This window comes from Pimephales promelas, chromosome 11 (assembly GCF_988280905.1).
Source record: "Pimephales promelas chromosome 11, fPimPro1.hap1.1, whole genome shotgun sequence".
In the NCBI taxonomy this organism is placed as follows: domain Eukaryota; kingdom Metazoa; phylum Chordata; class Actinopteri; order Cypriniformes; family Leuciscidae; genus Pimephales; species Pimephales promelas.
In genome coordinates this window covers 36,464,399-36,482,548 of record NC_142779.1, presented here as the reverse complement: position 1 = coordinate 36,482,548, position 18,150 = coordinate 36,464,399, and the positions used below count along the sequence as shown (strand labels likewise).

Here is an 18,150-nt window from a genome sequence, read left to right as displayed (position 1 = left end):
CAAACACTTTTGATCTAAAAGCTTGTTCTTTTAATTGCTTTTGTTCAGAAATATAGATCCTGTCTTTTCTTCCCAAACAGAGAAGTTGGAAAAATAGCCAATTGTCCAAACTTTTAACTACTATGCATAAACCCTCGTTCATGTTCATAACGTGTGTCATGTCAGTCTTATGCGTATCCCTTCAGGTAAAGCGTTACCATCTTTGGTTGAAAGATGAAGCAGCGACTGCATTGGATCTGACAGCAGCAGCATCACAAACCATAAGTCATGATTTCATTAGGCTTTGCCTGTAAATTACATTTTTATATGATAATGCTTTCAAAACACTTATTCGCGTGCTCTAGCGAGTGGGTGTTGATACTGTTTCCTATGCAATTATATTAGCTAATCATAACAGTGGCTGTTTACAGACAAGCCTTAAAGGAGCTGCGCCTTAAACACTCATCATTTCAGACAGAGGGAATTAATGAAGATAGAAATTAATGTTTTTGGTTAGTTGAAAAACATTGGATTGTAAATAAACAACAAACTGTGTTTCAAAACAAACGTTGATTTATTGATTGATTTAATTAAGTTTATTTGACTTAAATCAATTAATTGATTGATTGATTTAAGTTTATTGCGAGCAAAAAAGAAAGTAAAGACATGTGCCATTAAAGGGTTAGTTCACATTTATTCACCCTCAAGTTCCAAGGAAGGAAGGAAAAAAGTAGGAAAAAATACATACTATGGTAGTCAATGGGGAATGAGTTTGATTAAAACATGCTTCCAAATATCTTCCTTTGTGTTCCGCAGAACAAATAAACACATAGAGGTTTGGAACAACATGAGGGTGAGTAAACACTGACAGAATTTTCATTTTTGGGTGAACTAACCCTTTAACACAATGTTACGAGTGAGCGAGCTGCCTGTGACAAGATGGCCGCCAGGTGCAGACGTCGACCTCCATTGGCCAGCAGCGTGGACGAGATGTCTAGCCTTTATATAGATATCTATGTTTCCAGCAGCCAATATGATATCTATTGTCTCCAACTAACTGTTTATGTTATGCACACGAGTATCCCAACGAGAGATTTTGTAAAAATTGTTTTTTTGTAAATAAGTGTTTAAAAAAAAAAAAAAAACTGGTCTCCAACTTTACGCCGGAAGTGATCTACGTCACGCATGTTTACACTGAGATTTCGGAAGTTTTACCTTTCACTTAACATATTTAGATATTTTGAAATCGTCTCCCAAATATGAATATAAATATGTTTAGTGAAAGGTAAAACTTCTGAAATCTCCGTGTAAACAATGCGTGATGTATACGCGCGAGAGATCACTTCCGGCGTAACGTCTGGAGACGGTTGGTTCGGTTCAGTTGGACTTCTGATTCAGATCGGTTCGACGGCTGTTAACAAGAGGTAAAAACTATAATAAATACTGTTGGTTTTCTCACACAAACTGCTTGTTTCGTGTCTTAGGCCATCAATGTGTAGCCTACTTACATTTACGAGTCATTAAATCATGTTTAATCTGGACTTCTCTGTGCTGCTCTTTTAGGAGATCCATAGACCTGCGTTATATGACTGACAGACAACAACGGCTTGACCAAAAAATGTCAAAATTGAAAACACTGTGGAAACAAAGACACCTACATCTTGGATGCCCTTGAGGTAAGATAAAATATACCAAAAATTAATTTCAAAGTGAACTATCTAAGAGCACCGTAGCGAGCGGGAAACGCCAGTGTGACAGTGTGCGGGTTGTTTCTCTGATTCAGGAAAATCACTGGTAGTAGTGTGAATGAACCAATGTCAAACGAACCCGGGTCAAATCCCGGGTCACATTATTCGTGTATTTTCCGGAATCTGTGTGTGAAAGGGAACTCAAACACTGAGTCATCTCCGCAACAGGAGCCGCGTGTACCAAAAAAACAAACGCCCAGCAACAAGTGCTGCTTTCCACAACACAAGCATTACTAATGCTACACGATATAAAAAAGATCAGTTTTATACTAGTTTTGTACTTTTATACAAGTTATATTTTACTTTTAAGATGTTAATACTTACAATAATTTTTTTTTTGTTGGAAACTTTCTTTTTATGTTTTATAAATAAGCATTTAAAGCTATCTGTGTGTTTCCTTATTTTAGAATCACAAACATAGGATTATGCACTCTTTCATATATCCGTGAACATATTTACGGCATAAGCCTTGCCAGTGACATACGAGAAAAAAATTAAAATAATCGTTCAATAATCGTAATCGAGGTAACTTGTTCGATTAATCGCGATTATGAATTTAGCCAAAATCGTACTCTCAAATATTTTTTTCTCTCTAATTAAAAGCTTTTTTTGCTATCTGTGTGATAACCTTTTCTCTCAAACTTTTGTGTCTCTATGTAATAAAGTACCAATTCTAGCTCCATACGAACCAAAGAGGGTTTGCTCTCACACGTACGGTTTACCATATAATGTTATGTCATTTCCTGAAAATTGGGAAGGAAAGGAAAATTAGAAGGTAACATCTTCTAATTATGTGTCTGTGTATATGTGTATATATATATATATATATATATATATGTTTGTGTGTGTGTGTGTGTGTGTTAGATTAATAATAATAATAACAACAATAATTAGTTTGACAGGCGTCTAATTTATTAAGGCATTTTAGTTAATTTGATATATATATATATATATATATATAAAAACATATAAATGTTTACAGACAGCTCTGTACTTCACTGTTAGCCAAAGTGTGCATTGCAACGGTTTTCCTGTTTACAGTTTTTCTCAGTCGCTTTGGTGCATTTCTCACATCACTATTTACATTTGCACAACAGTTAGTTCAGCCTCCACAACATGTAATCATTTGTGCACATCATAGTAGCAGTTTCTCATTCCTTCCAACAAATTGCAAATGCTTTTGGACATGCATCAATTGCTTTCATACAACTCTCTGCTGTTTTATAGCATTATCATATGCTTATGTCATATCAGTCCAAATTAACTATACTTGTGAATGCTGAATAGTCATTCCATATAAAACTAATAGTCCGCATTTCATTGCTTGAGTCATCACATACAAAAATGTTAAACTAGTTGTCAAAATCTGTCAAGAAATTTTTTTTTATCTTTAAAAAACCCCCCCTTTTTTATCCTAAATTGAACAATTTCTCGCAGGTGAATCTCAGCTTTCACTGATGAGAAGAGATGTGCATGAATGATTTACAGTATATGTATGTTGTATGTTCCAATATGCACTGTGATATTGTTTACTTTACAGTTGTGCACCGATCCACCCAAAGGGAGTTTATGTTTGTTGTAAATAAGGGTGTGTTTTTTCTTTTGCACAATGCTCTGAACAAATTAGAATTGCAAAGAGCATGCAGTAAAAATCTTACATAAACATACATCTTGCACTCAGTTACTGTACCTCACTAAATACAGTAATGTGAAACTTCACTGTAGTTTTCAAATGGCTGTGCAAATAGTTTATCGGACTGTCTTGAGCATTTTCAGGTAGTGTCACCAAGATCTGACTTTTTTTGCATTGGCAAACACTTACAGAGTAAACTGTCATAATGAAAACATGACAAAGCCATTTGACTATCTTGTTCATAAACACTGGTGTCAGGACTTTTCATCTTGACCACACTGACACTTTCAATGACATGATGACTTGCTTTTGAGGAATGAGTTATCCATTTTGAGCAAGTGACACACTTTAGCAGGTTATCAACTAAGTTTTGCAGTTTGTACTAATTGTTTTGAGAACTGCATTAACTGTTGTGCAAATGTAAATAGTGATGTGAGAAATGCACCAAAGCGACGGAGAAAAACTGTAATTGAAATAATATCCTATAATGGAGGCACAAACACACGTCTATTAAAAAGAGTTGAGTTACAATAGTGGCTCTCAGCGTTACAGGAACTGGACCATGATCTGATGGTGCAGATCTGCAGACTGTGATATGATGCATTACCATAACAGGAAGAACATATCTATAGGTGCGCTCTGCGTTATTCATTAAATATGACAGGAGAGCGGACAGATAAGCAGAACACTGAATCAGCATGTAGCGCTACATCAACTGCTGACCTATCGAATCTCACAATGTTTAAAATCTGCCGCGCAGAGAAACATTAGCATTGAAATGTAAAAAAGGAAAATTCCACTAAACTAGAATAAAAGAGTCTGAATGTTTAGACCATGTGCAATAGACGTTTTGGTTCACAATTAAAATTCTTCAAAAAACGAAGCGGCCGGGAAGCTTCTGGACTCTGGAGACAGTGTGTGGTCAGGGATGGGTGAACTCTAGGTCACTCTTGTTTGACCTCTCCTATCAGTCGTCTTTTCACACGGGAGTACGGACTCAGCTCATCGTCCATGATAAAGTCGTAAAGCACTTTGACCCAGGACGTGTAACAGGGAAGATCTTTGTAGTACTCGCCCGCGATCTCCTTCACCTGAGGAAACAACGTACAGAAATAAATCTTAGACTAAACACCCGTGAGAAGTGCTCTCGTCAGTGTCATCTGATGTGAACGATTAACTGCATTGTTAGCATGTCTTCAGCTGGTTAATCTTTACTTCAGACTAGATTAGTCCAGTAGACTATGAGCCATTTGGTGATTCTTGTCTACAACAATTACAGATAAAGATCATATAAATGCCTCAAATGATAGCAAACTGAACAACATTAGTTTACAAAGGAACTATTAAAATGTTCAGTCTCGTTGCTGTTTTTTTTTCTCGACACGTTCATGTCTTTCTTTCTTCAGTCGAAAAGAAATTAAGGTTTTTGATGAAAACATTCCAGGATTTTCTTCAACTTCAACGGGAACCAAACGGTCCAAGGTCCAAAAGACAGTTTCAGTGCAAACTGTTCAAAGGGCTTTAAACGATTCCAGACGATGAATAAGGGTCTTATCATGCGAAACGATCGCTCATTTAATAAATAAATTAAATTAAATAAGTTTTATAAGCTCAAATGCTCACCTTGCTCTGTTCTGTGATGCGCGTTCGTGACTCTCCTGTTCATCAAAATGAACAAATCTTTTTCTGAGTCAATTCGTTCGTTTTGTTCATTGAATGAACCAAATGACTCGGAAAAAGATTTGTTCCTTTTGATTTGTTCATTTTCGGTCCTTATTCATCGTCTGGAGTCGTTTAAAGCCCTTTGAACAGTTTGCACTGAAACTGTCTTTTGGACCTTGAACCGTTTGGTCCCCATTGAAGTCCATTATATGGAGAAAATCCTGGAATGTTTTCATCAAAAACCTTAATTTCTTTTCGACTGAAGAAAGAAAGACATGGACATCTTGGATGACATGGGGGTGAGTAAATTATAAGCAAAAGTTTTATTTAAAACTGAACTACTCCTTTAATATACTAGGCTAATGTTACAGTAAATCCATGGTAAATGATGGGAATTTGTAGACGGAAAAGCCTTCTGACTGTATAGTTACGCACAGTGTTTCTCCTGTTCGTCAGCGCTTTTTCATCTGCCTTTAAACTAGTTTAAATCACTCAGACATTAGTGTTCTTCGCTGAATTGAAGCGCTTCGAGGCCGATCAGAGTAAACGCGTCTGCTAGCGAGCTCGCGCTGCCGTTTGGACTCTGAGCCGAGCGGATAAACAGTCCGTGAGGCACGCGCGCTTCAAACGAGTTTCGGTACGCTTTTGGCGCATAAACATAATCGAACATTTATTGAACTCTTGATATCGTTTCATAGAGAAAAAATTACATCGCAATAATGAATGAATGAGCATATCAATATATAAGACGTGGCTAAATGTAATTTATGACCTAGTATGGAAAATCCGGACGTTTTTATGGCCTTAAGACGTTTTATGACATTTTATGACTCCGCGGACACGCTGTACATTTTTAATACCCCAGTATATATTAAAATTTTCGCCAATCATTTATCCCTTAAAACTCTTCAGTCACATATTCCCTCATTGCATTATTACTAACAATATATTCAACATTATAGTAGTTTAATGTAGTCCTGACACTAAAACTCTGAAAACATGATTTGTTTTCTCACACAGAAATGTTCATTTTGGGTGAACCATCACGACACGTATTGGTGCACTAGTGTATTGCGATATATTGTGTCGTAGCTTACCATCGGTAGTCGGCGTCCTGGAATGCTAGGGAAGTCATGGTGCTCGTTGTGGTAGCCGACGTTGAACGTCAGCAGGTTGAGGGATCCGTAGTAGGAGTAGGTCTCGTGGCCTTTGAGGAACATGTAATGCTCTGCGATGAAGTGTCCTGAGATGGGATGGAGACCCATTCCTAACAAAGAGCCCATCATCATGTAGACCAAGGGCTTGGCGCCCCAGAACCAGTAGAGGAGGGCGTTGAACGCGAGCTGTATGGCCGTGTTCATGATCTCGAGGTGACTGATGGGTTTGGGGTTGATGTAAAGGGGGCGAATGGCGTAAAACAGCGGCTGGAACATTATCCAGATGAGCTTACGGAAACGGGTGCAAAAGAACCAGCCCTCGAAGTCAGTGGGGATGTCAACGTCCACGCCGTCTCCACCCAAATATCGATGGTGGTCCAGGTGGTAGCGCTTAAACGAAGCCGAGTAGGGCAAGCCGATGGGCAGATTGGCGAAAATGGCGAACCAGCGGTTCCACTTGGCGCGGATGTTCCCGAAAGCGGTGTTGTGAGAGATCTCGTGAATCGCTAATGTCATTGAATGGTTCATGCAACTCCCAAATGCATATGTCCAGAACAAGACCCATTTCCAGGACAGGTCCTTCACCAAATAGAAGGCCAGAAACTGGACGGCAACCATCGTACAGACGATCCATTTCAGCCGGTGATCAGGTCCCATTAGAGACTTAATCTGTGGGTATTTAGCTGCCAAAATAAAACAAAAGACAACATTGATAAACAGAGTGATGTGGAAGATAAGTTTAGTCAAATGATGTCCATGACAATGCAACTCGACACCATCAGGATCTGTGTCTGTGGCGTGTAGCGCCGGCCTCTCCTCGTGCGAATGCTTTATATGGTAACCTTTGAAGCATTCGTCGTTTGCCTAAAACTCCCAAGAAAACACACTGCAAACCAAATAGTATAATTGAAATGTGTGCACTTTTCCTTCAAGGCATTTCATAATGCAAGAGCTCCACTTTTAAGGCTCTTCCAGGGTTTATATAACGAAATCAAGCAGAGGAACCGACAGTCCTCGACACGTCTGGATCGAGCCATCTTCGGGGTTAGCAATAACACACGCTACATGTCAGCACAGGTCTGCAAACTGGGAACATCCCCAATGCTGACAAACACACACTCGCATAAAGAGACCGTTTGCTCAACATGTGAGGCGGTGACGTGTTGTGTGAACAGCACAGTGTGTTGTGCGTTTAATTATGCATGTTTATTCTTCAGTGTCTATATGTGCCAGAACCAACGTGAACTAAAAGCATGGAAACGGTACAACGGGGCTAAAGGTGCAGCGGGATAAAAGGCACGTTTGGTTTTATTCTCCTTTAAACCAGTAGATGGTGCAGAAACATCCTCGTTTCACTTCGCAATTTGCATGATTCTGGACTCAATCTCAAGCAATACAAACACGATTAGTTTGGCCTAATATTTAATGTTTTTTTTTTAATGTTATAGGCTACAGCAAATCAAAGTTAATAAATATATTTTGAGACAAAGGTCTTGTTAATGATTTTCAGTTTTGCACACGGTACTTAAATGAACAGCCTTTTCAATAACTAGAGAGTATGTGAGAGTGTGGTGTTTGTGGAGGCACAATAATTAACATAATGAACAGCCGGCTGACTTTACATTTGTTGACTTGCTGCCTTTCAGATGGTTAATGATTTATTCAGATGGGTGTCCAACTTAGAGATAACCATAGTCATATTGAAAGTTCCATCATATTCAAAATATTATAATTAATCATATATGAAAATATAGGCCTATTTATTGGTACTTCCGTAAAGTTATATTAAATGATTATGGGATCTCCATCACATCTTTAATTTTTTTTTAATGATTTCTTTCTGTAATTTTTTTCTATTTTTGGTGGGCGTCACCTCGTTTATTTATACGATTTATACTACTTGCATGACTTAATTTCCTCCTACAAAATGTGATGATCCATCAATGTTCAATAAAAGAAACATTTTGTTCTGCAGTCATTCACTATGAGAGCAGTGAAAAGCACATTTTCCTTTAGGCCACGTTGAAGCCTATAATTAAGAAACTACAGAATAATTTACAGATGACTGTTGTGTGTGTGTGTGTGTATTATGAATAATTCATTATTTGACGTTTCATATAAAACACAGAATGCTTGAGGTGAAACGTGATCCATAAACCCACTGTAATGTTCATCCAAACTGTATGGAAGGGATAACGCTGGATCATAAACTCTTTCCAAATTTATTCATAAGCAGGTTTATGAGTAACTGCACACCCTCGAGTCATATTTTACTATTAACACAGCATATGGATTTCAGTACCATCAGAATATCATGAGTGTTCGTTTATATTCATAACTAGGTAAAATAAATTAAAAAAAACAATGCCCGACCAGAAAGTTTGAATTAGTTTTAATAGCTTGAGGTTTGAATAGATAGATAGATAGATAGATAGATAGATAGATAGATAGATAGATAGATAGATAGATAGATAGATAGATAGATAGATCGATAGATAGATAGATAGATAGATAGATAGATAGATAGATAGATAGATAGATAGATAGATAGATAGATAGATCGATCGATCTTGAGTTGGCCAATGTACTAAAAGCCATAGCTAGTGACTGAAGTGAGAACAGGATGGCGAGCATTACCTAACTTTTCCTCATGTGACCATCACAGTCATTCTATCACTTCACCAGCAAACTCACTGTTTTACCGCTAAATAATAAATCATTGATGACTGAATAAACAGAAACCAGAGTAAATCTTTAAAATAATCACAGAATCGCACGATAGTCTACCCTTACTTACTATATTCGACCAGTTATGAAACCAGCTAGCGGCTAATCGTTAAAAATAGGACGAGGTTTAACTAACTTAGTTAGCTGTAATACGATTGTTCGACAAACATCACATAATACAATAGGCCTACATTAAATAATATTAATAATAAAGTAATATTATAGGAGCCGTGCGAATATGTAATGTATTGTAGTTCAGTGGCGAAGTGCATGTTGGGAGCGGCCATCACATAACGGTCGGTCAGCTCGAGCTAATTCATCTCTGCCCAAACACTTCACAATACATACCCGTCTATAATTACAACTAAAGACAGGCAGACAATAAGGAAATCATGTCAAACAAAGAAACAGACTAAAACAACGCTAACATGTACAATATAGGCGCTATTTAGTGTATTTCAGAGTCAGTGATCGTGTCAGGGAACCGACTCACCGAGAATCTCTTTCCTCCGGTCGGCGTGAGGCTGGTCTGTGTAAACCCACTCGAAATCTTCACGAACTACGCGATTCCCCATGTTAACGCTCTGGTTCGGTGGTTGGCTTGCGGAAAGTGTGTTTGCTCCTCGGGTTATTCACACACGGGTCCTGTCCAGCATTCGCGACCGTCTCACATCCCTCTCTTTCTCATTCCGACTCACATCAGCCCTCCTTCTTCTGGCTAGAGAGATCTTTCGATTCTTAAACTGTGACGCGGAGGGCGGAGTCTCTCTCTCTTTCTCTCTCTCTCTCTCTCTCTCTCTCTCTCTCTCTCTCTCTCTCTCTCTCTCTCTCTCTCTCTCTTCCTATGAGAAAACGCCAGCTTTGAACACCTACCCATTAACATTACCGTTATGGTGCTTTTCTGTGGCATTTTCAGAAGAAGAGACTGGTATGGAAGGCCATGTGCCCCACAAGTGGGGAAAATCATGCTTTGGTCATGATTATGATTACATAAAAAGTCGAAGTTATGATGTGCTAAAAATTAGTAAATTTTATGTCATAATTTGGTGTTTTTATGTCATAATAGATTTATAATTATGACTTTTTAATCATTCTGTTGACTTTTTTGTCGTATGACTTCATTCCATACTTTTCATCATAATTATGACTTATGCCGCGTTCCAGGCAACCTGTAACCCGTGTTTTTCCAACCTTATACCCGTGAAAGTGCACTGTAACAGCAGTCAAACCCGTAACTTCCCACCCGTGAACTCGTACTAGATCAATATGCTCCCAGTTACGAGATCTGACGTCACATAGTCCGCAAAACCATACAAAACAATGTTCACTGTGAGAATACACTTTAGGACAATAACGTTAACTAGTTTTCAGTCCATTGAGAGCAAGGATAGATTAATACCAAATACATTTTCCAAATATACAAATAAAAGGTATAACAGCTTATCTTGCCTTATGCGCTATTTTTCCTCCTCAGTTTCCCACAAATAAACAAGGAGTAAGCACCTTTGGCGTTAGAAATTATTACAAATGCGCATAAGGTCTGCCATGCCGGTGTGTTTACATCTGGCGTGAATGACTTGGAATGCTACAAAGTTGTGGTTTGAAGTCGTGATTTACGTGCTCAAAAACCTGCCTGGAACGCAGCATAACTATGTCAAATTTCATGTTTCATCTCATAAATTTGACTAGTATTCTGTCATAACTGACTTTTTGTTTTTATTTTATTTTTTGTGAACAATTGATTTTATTGAATGATCAGAAAGGATACCAAATACAATTTAATATACAACCCAACCATCACATAACTTTGACTTTGTATGTCATAATTTTGATATTTATGAGATGAAAGTCTTCATTATGACATTGTCACAATTTTCACTTATATCATAATTCTTTATCATAATTATGACTTTTAAGCTCTGTTCTGTGACGCGCGTTCGTGACTCTCCTGTTCAAACTCGTTTATCAAAATGAACTAATCTTTTTTTTCTCGTGTCATTTGCTTCATTCAACGAACGAAATGAACGAATTCACTCTGAAAAAGATTTGTTCATTTTGATGAACGAGTTCGAACTGGAGAGTCACGAACGCGCATCACAGAACAGAGCAAGGCGACCATTTGAGCTTATAAAACTTAAACTTTGTTATTTATTTATTTATTAAATGAGCGATCGTTTCGCTTGATAAGACCCTTATTCATCGTCTGGAATCATTTAAAGCCCTTTGAACAGTTTGCACTGAAACTGTCTTTTGGACCTTGAACCGTTCCCATTGAAGTCCATTATATGGAGAAAATCCTGGAATGTTTTCATCAAAAACCTTAATTTCTTTTCGACTGAAGAAAGAAAGACATGGACATCTTGGATGACATGGGGGCGAGTAAATTATCAGCAAAAGGTTTTTTTTTAAAGTGAACTACTCCTTTCAGTTTAAACTTTAAACTTAAAGGAGCTAAACGCAAGTCTCTGAGTTTTTGCAGAACTACGCCCCCTCTGGCGACAAGCGAAACTGCAACCAGAGCTGTGCGCGTTCATGGAGGAACACACACACACATACGCACGTTTGCACGAGCTGTTCATAACTAAGGAGCATCAGCCGCACACTGTGCGGCACACATCTTTTGTTACAGTCATAATGAGGTAATACAGTAATAAATCTGCAAGTCATTTAAAATATATGAAAGGAAAGGCATTCGAGTAAATTACACACTTGTGTGAGAGGGGGAAACGGGGGTAGTAGAAAACTTCGGTTTTTGTTTCCATCTATCTCCCTGTGCTTACTGTATCCACTTATGATTGAATTATTATGGAAACACGTTCAGTTATCACTTTGTATAGGCTATTACCCGTTTGAGCCCTAGAGCAGACCGGAGATCTCTCCGTTTGTTGAAAGCTTCCCGATGTTGACTCTCGTCTTATCCCGACGCATGGCACTGGACAGACAGAAGTTTTATTTTCTGTCTCACGTGGAGTTTGCGTTGGGGTTTGTAATGAGCTACAAGCCGGTCTCTTTCCGCGCCATATACAGATTTAATGAAGTGCACGTCACCGAAAGCAACAGATATGAGCTGGATTTTATTAATCATCGGCTAATTTCAAAATCAGCAAAGACAGCAATAGGAGAGATCGGCAACAGGCCTGGTAAGATCATTTCATTTCTTTACTTTTAATGAAGATGGTAGTGTTAAGCGTCTGCGACTTACTTTCACTAATTCACTTTGATTTGCGATAGATTGCGGCGCTTGATGAAGGGGCTCAGCTCAGCTGCTCAGGTGATGCGCGTCGTCATATATGACTAAAATATCATGACATATAGCTTGGTTTCAACAACCAGATGCAACTTGTCCAGTTTCGTCTGGAATACGGCACAGACCACGTCCTCAAGTGGTTTGAGCGATCGAATTCAAATCCGTCTCGAATGCGTTTCGGAGGGCATTTACACCCTGGTCTTTTCACGATCGAATAGCTATCCGATCACAGAAGACACATGAAGTGACCAGGTGTAAACAGCCCCTTTGAATCCATCGTCTACTTTTGTGGAAAGCTGACTAGAGTTGTGTCGCTCGAGTTGTCATCTCTGATACGGAGAACGGCGGCGAATAGCTACACGAACCTGCCAGACATAGCCAGGCGAGCGTGAACGCGCATGACGTCACGCCCAGTCTCAGATTCGAGCCCGAATCCCTCTTATATATTTCACTGTACAGGGTTATAGAGGCGATCGCAGTGATCAAAGAAGGGCTCATTCAGCCCACCAGGCGATTGTTTAAGCATGTATGGGTTAGAAAACGGCTATTTTTAACATGAAAAGTTGCGCAATGCACCTTTAATGTCTATAAGGGTTTAAGTCATGCTTTTTTTACTTTTTGTCACAACTTTGTATGTCTTTAGTTTTTAAGTAATAATTTCAAACTTCTCATCTTACAATTATGACTTCTACTTGACGACAAAGATTAAATCTTTAAAATTGCCTTCAGAATAACATAACACAATAACATACTAGTCGAATAGTTATGAAACGAGTTGGCTTCTAGTAATTGTTTAAAAGGGAATGCAGTTTAACTTGTTAGCTCGTATGACTTTGTGTCATTAAATTCCAGGCTGCAAAACTATGCACATCAATGCAAAAGCTTCTTAAAATCTACTGAAAAGAGAAAAGCCTCATGTGAAAGTAATAGCAGATCATATAACATAATGTAAGTAAATCAAAACTCTTCCTGATATTCTTACAATGCTTTCACTAAAAGCTCCCGTTACTACATGTCTAAGGCAGCAAACAGATGGAAATGTAAGTCCATTTCACATTTGTAAGAGATAATAACAATAATCAGGCGCTGAGCAGTGAGTGTGTGTGCGGCACATGAGTGAAATCTGTCCTACTTATCCGAATATACCCATCCGGCGTGTTCAGCCCTCAGCGAGCAACCCAGTTACCCCCTCACGAGCTGGGGACGCTCCAGGAGATCTGTGTTCCTGCTTTAAACTCCTTTTCGGACGTATTAGCATAACAAGGGGAGATTTTACCTCAGGACGTCTGTAATAATAATGGCCAATTAGATAATAAGAGATCTCAGTAAAACTAGCAGAAGTGAGTAACTCGATTTACACACCGCCGTCACCCTTCTGTCGTCATGTGGGCAAACACATACAGTATAACCTATTTCTATTTATAAAACAGTTATGTCCTGCCAAATGATGAATTAATTAACTTTAGATTGGATTATGTTGGTAATAGGCACTTACCTAACGCTAAAAGAAGTTTCGTGCCTCTAACAAGTGCTTTCGGCCTTCTTTCTGATCTGAATGATCCTGGCGTCTAAAACACAACTGAATGCTTCTTCAAGTCTTCAAGCGCCTAAAATATGAAATGACAATATTTTACGTATATTTACAGTGGGTCTATTGGCACGCGATTAGTATTACCTGAGGTGACTTTTCCAGAACTTTTCCAGTCGGGACTAAAATCACTGAGAATCTCTGCTAATATTTACTTTGCCCCACCTCCCCACGTTAAACTAATCCCGTCAGAATTGGGCTTAAGACGTTACCCCTGGTTGAGCCTCTGGTTACCTCTTGTCTCCAGTCGCGTTCATATGTAAATTGCATGAGCTTATTTTGTCCACTAGATCAATAGATCTGAAAAAGCCCATACATTTCCCCAGCCATAGACCCTCCCCTCGAAGAAATCAAGAAAGAAGTGCTTTAAAGTGGACAATAGAGACGGAGTAAAACACCAGGTGTAAATGGATTAAAGATTACCCTTCACATTTAAAGTGTTTCTTAAAGAGTACCTAAACACTTAACCAACTTTTTTTAGTTAATGACCTGTAAGAATGGATCTTTATTAATACCAGTCATTGGTTCGAGTAACTTTTTTGACATTTGTTTATAAAGTGTTCTATTTCTACAATATATGGTGTAAAAGCGTCTTAGTGCTGCCCTCTTCAGGTTGAACGGTGGCTACTGCAGTTGAATTCTCCTATTGGATGTTCCGCACTTCGTGAAGTACGCAGGTTTCAGCTCACCACGCGAGCTACGCCCTTGGCAGTATAAAAACCATCTTGTGTCGTCAAAACCACTGTAGGGAGTCAGAAATTGGAATTTTGAGTATCGAAAACGATCAGGATAGAGTGTTTTAGCATCTATTTCGTCTTTCGTCTAGCATTTTCAAATATTGCCAGTGGGTGGAGTCAAGCTCTGACCACCCTTTAAGAAAAGAAATCATTGTACTTATTCAAAGAGCCAATTCTTTATTTACCCTTGCATGGTAAATAAGCAGAGATGCTCCAAACTGCCTGTGCAATCATGATAGAGATGGGCGGAGTTATGAGGTCTGACTGACAGTATTGAGAGGCCAGTGAAGTTATGAGATTTGGTCACAAGTTCTTTTTAATATTTCTCATTGTTTACGTATTTGCAAAACCCACAGAGATTCGTAAAGGGATCACTCACACCCTCTTTCACCTTTGCGACCACTACTGGTGGCCCTGTATCTCCCGGGACGTCCATTTGTTCAAGCATGCCCCAACTGTGCCATGGCCAAATCCTCTTGATGTTTATGCTGGAAACTCCTGCTTCTGTCTGTTTCTTGTAACACCAACCTACGGGTGGTTTCTGTGTGTTAGTGGCAGTCGACAGGAATCCCTGGGCATGTGGTGTGATGCCACTCAAAGCCCTACCCACTGCCCTAGAGATCATGGAAACACTGGTCCAACATGGCATCCAGGCCTGAGACATGTTAGAAGGCCCGATACTGGGTCCACAGTTTGTGTCCAGGGTTCTTCTCCCCCCAAGGTGTGTCAGGCTGGATTTACGCAGTCTAGCCAACACCAGCAAAACAGTTCGATCCGCTTCCTTCCAAACCTGCCAAACCACTGCAAATCAGCCAATTCCCCTAGGCTGGGGAAGCCCTGTAAGAAGCCAAGTCCTCGTTTCATTGGTCCATTCATGATTAGAGAACAAGTTAACCATGATGCTTACCGGCGACAGTTACCTTCCCAACACAGAATCAATCCAACCTTGCATGTTTCCCTTTTAAAACCTCAACGCTCTTCTCCTTCGTGATCTTTTAATTTTTTTCAGTATTTGGGTAGTTTTTGTGTTACCTAGCGGCTCCAACCCAGTGTTGTTTTAGTATTATAGTCAAAATGGATCAACTATACTGGGTTAATTTAACCCAATATGCTGGGTTAAATAAACAACACAACTTTCTGGGTACAATTAACCCAACATTCTGGTTTCTGCCTATATTTACCCAGTCCCTGGGTTAAAAACAACCCAAATTGGTTGATCAGCTCAGAAATGGGTTGGGTGTATTTTGGTCGGGACTTCCTAAACTAGCTAGAGAAAAAAGAAAAGAGGAGGTAGTAAGGGTAGGAAAAGCAGAAGGCAAAGAAACACCTGGCGCTGAGACCTTGAATTGGATTGCAGAAAGAAAGGTTGCACCTGGAGCGATGTCCAAAGGAAAGCCCAAGATAGAGATGCCCGGCGAGCTCTAGTTGATGGCATACACCCCAGAAAGTGTCGAAAGAAAGACTTCCTAGACTCTCAGATTCAGAGGGGTCGTCTTGAGGACAGCGTAGACTGAATATGAATCGTCTTTAAGCTCCCAATAACAATGGCAATGACAATGTTCTTTGAGATGTTTCTGGTTGCATTATCGCTAAAAATAATGTGCATTTATTATGGAAATGGTTAACATGCATAGGACCTAGCATTGCATGTAAATCATACTGTGATCAGAATCCACATCAGATTGCAAACGGATGTCATTTTTTAAAAAGTCTTGCTGGTTTTTTAAAGTCTTGAATGCACTCGCACTCTCACGCTCACTGTGGAAACAACTTGCTAATCATAGCAAGCTGTCCTGGCCCTGAGGCTACAAAGCATTATATAGATGGTATGAGGTTTTGATGTTGGTGTGCTGTGGTTATTTCACACATAGCTGTAATACCCATAATACCTTATAATGCCCTGAAGTTCAGCAGCGTAAGAGTTAACCGTAACGGCACAGATCCGGCAGTGGAGAACGCTAGTGATTGGATCAGTAGTTTTTGAAAAGCACTTTTGGGCAATGTTGATATTTGAAATCACCAAAACATGTGATGATCTTGCCAAAGATGATCTCCCCCTAATTTGAGCTCCGTCCCACACTTACGTACACGACCACAACCCAGGCAACGAGTATGGCGTAATCTGCTGTACCTGCCGGCCGAGGGTAAGTGAAACCAGTGTGTTGCTATGGTAATCCATGTCGAATGTGTTTTAGTAGTAATGTGTGTTTTAACGCGTCAATGGTCCAGCTCTGTTTCACATGGAAGACGATGCTAAACACCCAGAAAGTTATCATGATCAACTCGATAGCACAACATAGTTACAAATATATTACAACTATAAGAAGATTAGAGGATTATGTCGATCACTAAATGAGGAACTTTAGGAGTATATTATCTTACATTTCAGACACACTTTGGGAGCTGATGCCTGAAACAGATAACGTTGAATCGAACGACGATAAGATCGCAAATGAAAAGATAGCACACGAACAATGGCCAGCATATTAGCTCTGTGAAACAAAGATAAACAATGTTACTCACCTATCAAGAAGAAATAAACCAACCTCTGCGTCCGATGTTAGGCCTTGCTCCTCGAGTTCTCTACAGCGCTGGGAAGCTTCTCCGATATTGTTTTGATAGTCGGTCCCACACAGTTTTCAAAAGTGTTTATCAAAAACTACTGATCCCACCTTTAAGTCATCTTTAGCTTTGGATTGTTTCATACTACATCCATACATCCTACGCAAGAGACTTGGTTCAAATCTCGCTTGGAGCGGGTCAAGTAGGACCGGCTACATTTGGTGCCGTGACCCGGATGGGAGTGAGGTTCAGGGGTGAGTGTAACAGAGGGGCCAGTGCGTTTAAACATCACTCCCCTGGACTCAAGAGGCGCGTTAGTAACTGATGCTAGTCACAGCGGTCTTTAGTGTCTTTGTTAGCGTGCCTGTCTTCTACGCTGGTTTGAACCCCGCTTGGTGTGGACCGAGTTGGACCGGGTACACAAAGTCCCTCCAGCGAGAGTTATTCTCTACATGAGTGTCAGTGTTTCTGAACTCCTGAAACGCCTCAATTGTAGTCGTGAGTTTCTTCCGGGAGCGAACACGTCATAATATTCCTCTATACGCAGAATAAAGGGGTGGGGCCTGGGTGAGTTAGGTAGTAGTGTGTTAAACTGGCGGTTATGGTAAGAGGCGGGACATTTCCCAAACACAATCGAAGAGCTCGACCAATCACAACACACTGCTCCAGCCGGCCAATCAGAGCACAGTGTGCTTTTCAGAAGGAGGGGCTTCATAATGACAGGAAGTGAACAGAGCGTTACTGACAGACTGGGAAGAGAGGAGCCGCAATAATGGAGAATATGAGGAGAATAATCAACATTCAAGCAGGAAAACCTGTTCTAGGAGAGCCTGAACACATCAAGACTGAGAAAGGGCAGAATATTGCTGATTTAAACTCTTCAGAGATGCTGGTGTCCTTTTTTGAGCAAAAACTGCACACATTTGGCAGAACTGTACTCTGGCAAGCAATGCAAGCTGCTTAAATCTAATCTGAAATCTTTCTGTGTTACCCACATGGTTTACAAAATTGTAGATAAATTTGATTGTGAAAGACTTGTAAGTACTGTTAGTAGGCTACTGATAATCTGATTGCATGAAGTTAGCCTCGGTCACCTCTCGATGGACAAAA

At 39.7% G+C, this 18,150-nt stretch overlaps 1 protein-coding gene across 1 annotated transcript; it reads right to left on the bottom strand.

Annotated features, from left to right (window-relative positions):
- Window positions 1–2,617: 2,617 nt before the first annotated feature.
- On the bottom strand, window positions 2,618–9,636 carry degs1 (delta 4-desaturase, sphingolipid 1). The gene is made up of 3 exons (XM_039690536.2): window positions 9,400–9,636; window positions 6,120–6,862; window positions 2,618–4,451 (listed from the first exon to the last, which is right to left on the bottom strand). The coding sequence occupies exons 1-3, from the start codon at window positions 9,479–9,481 to the stop codon at window positions 4,305–4,307; spliced, it is 972 nt and encodes a 323-aa protein (XP_039546470.2). The 5' UTR covers window positions 9,482–9,636; the 3' UTR covers window positions 2,618–4,304.
- Between the last annotated feature and the right edge of the window lie 8,514 nt (window positions 9,637–18,150).

What these genes read in the sequence shown, in the direction of transcription:
- degs1 (XM_039690536.2), bottom strand. Translation starts at nt 9,481, where the DNA reads ATGGGGAATCGCGTAGTTCGTGAAGATTTCGAGTGGGTTTACACAGAC. An exon ending in CCGGAGGAAAGAGATTCTCG is followed by an intron (nt 6,863 to 9,399) that starts GTGAGTCGGTTC and finishes TTATTTTGGCAG; the next exon opens with CTAAATACCCACAGATTAAG. An exon ending in CAGGACGCCGACTACCGATG is followed by an intron (nt 4,452 to 6,119) that starts GTAAGCTACGAC and finishes TTGTTTCCTCAG; the next exon opens with GTGAAGGAGATCGCGGGCGA.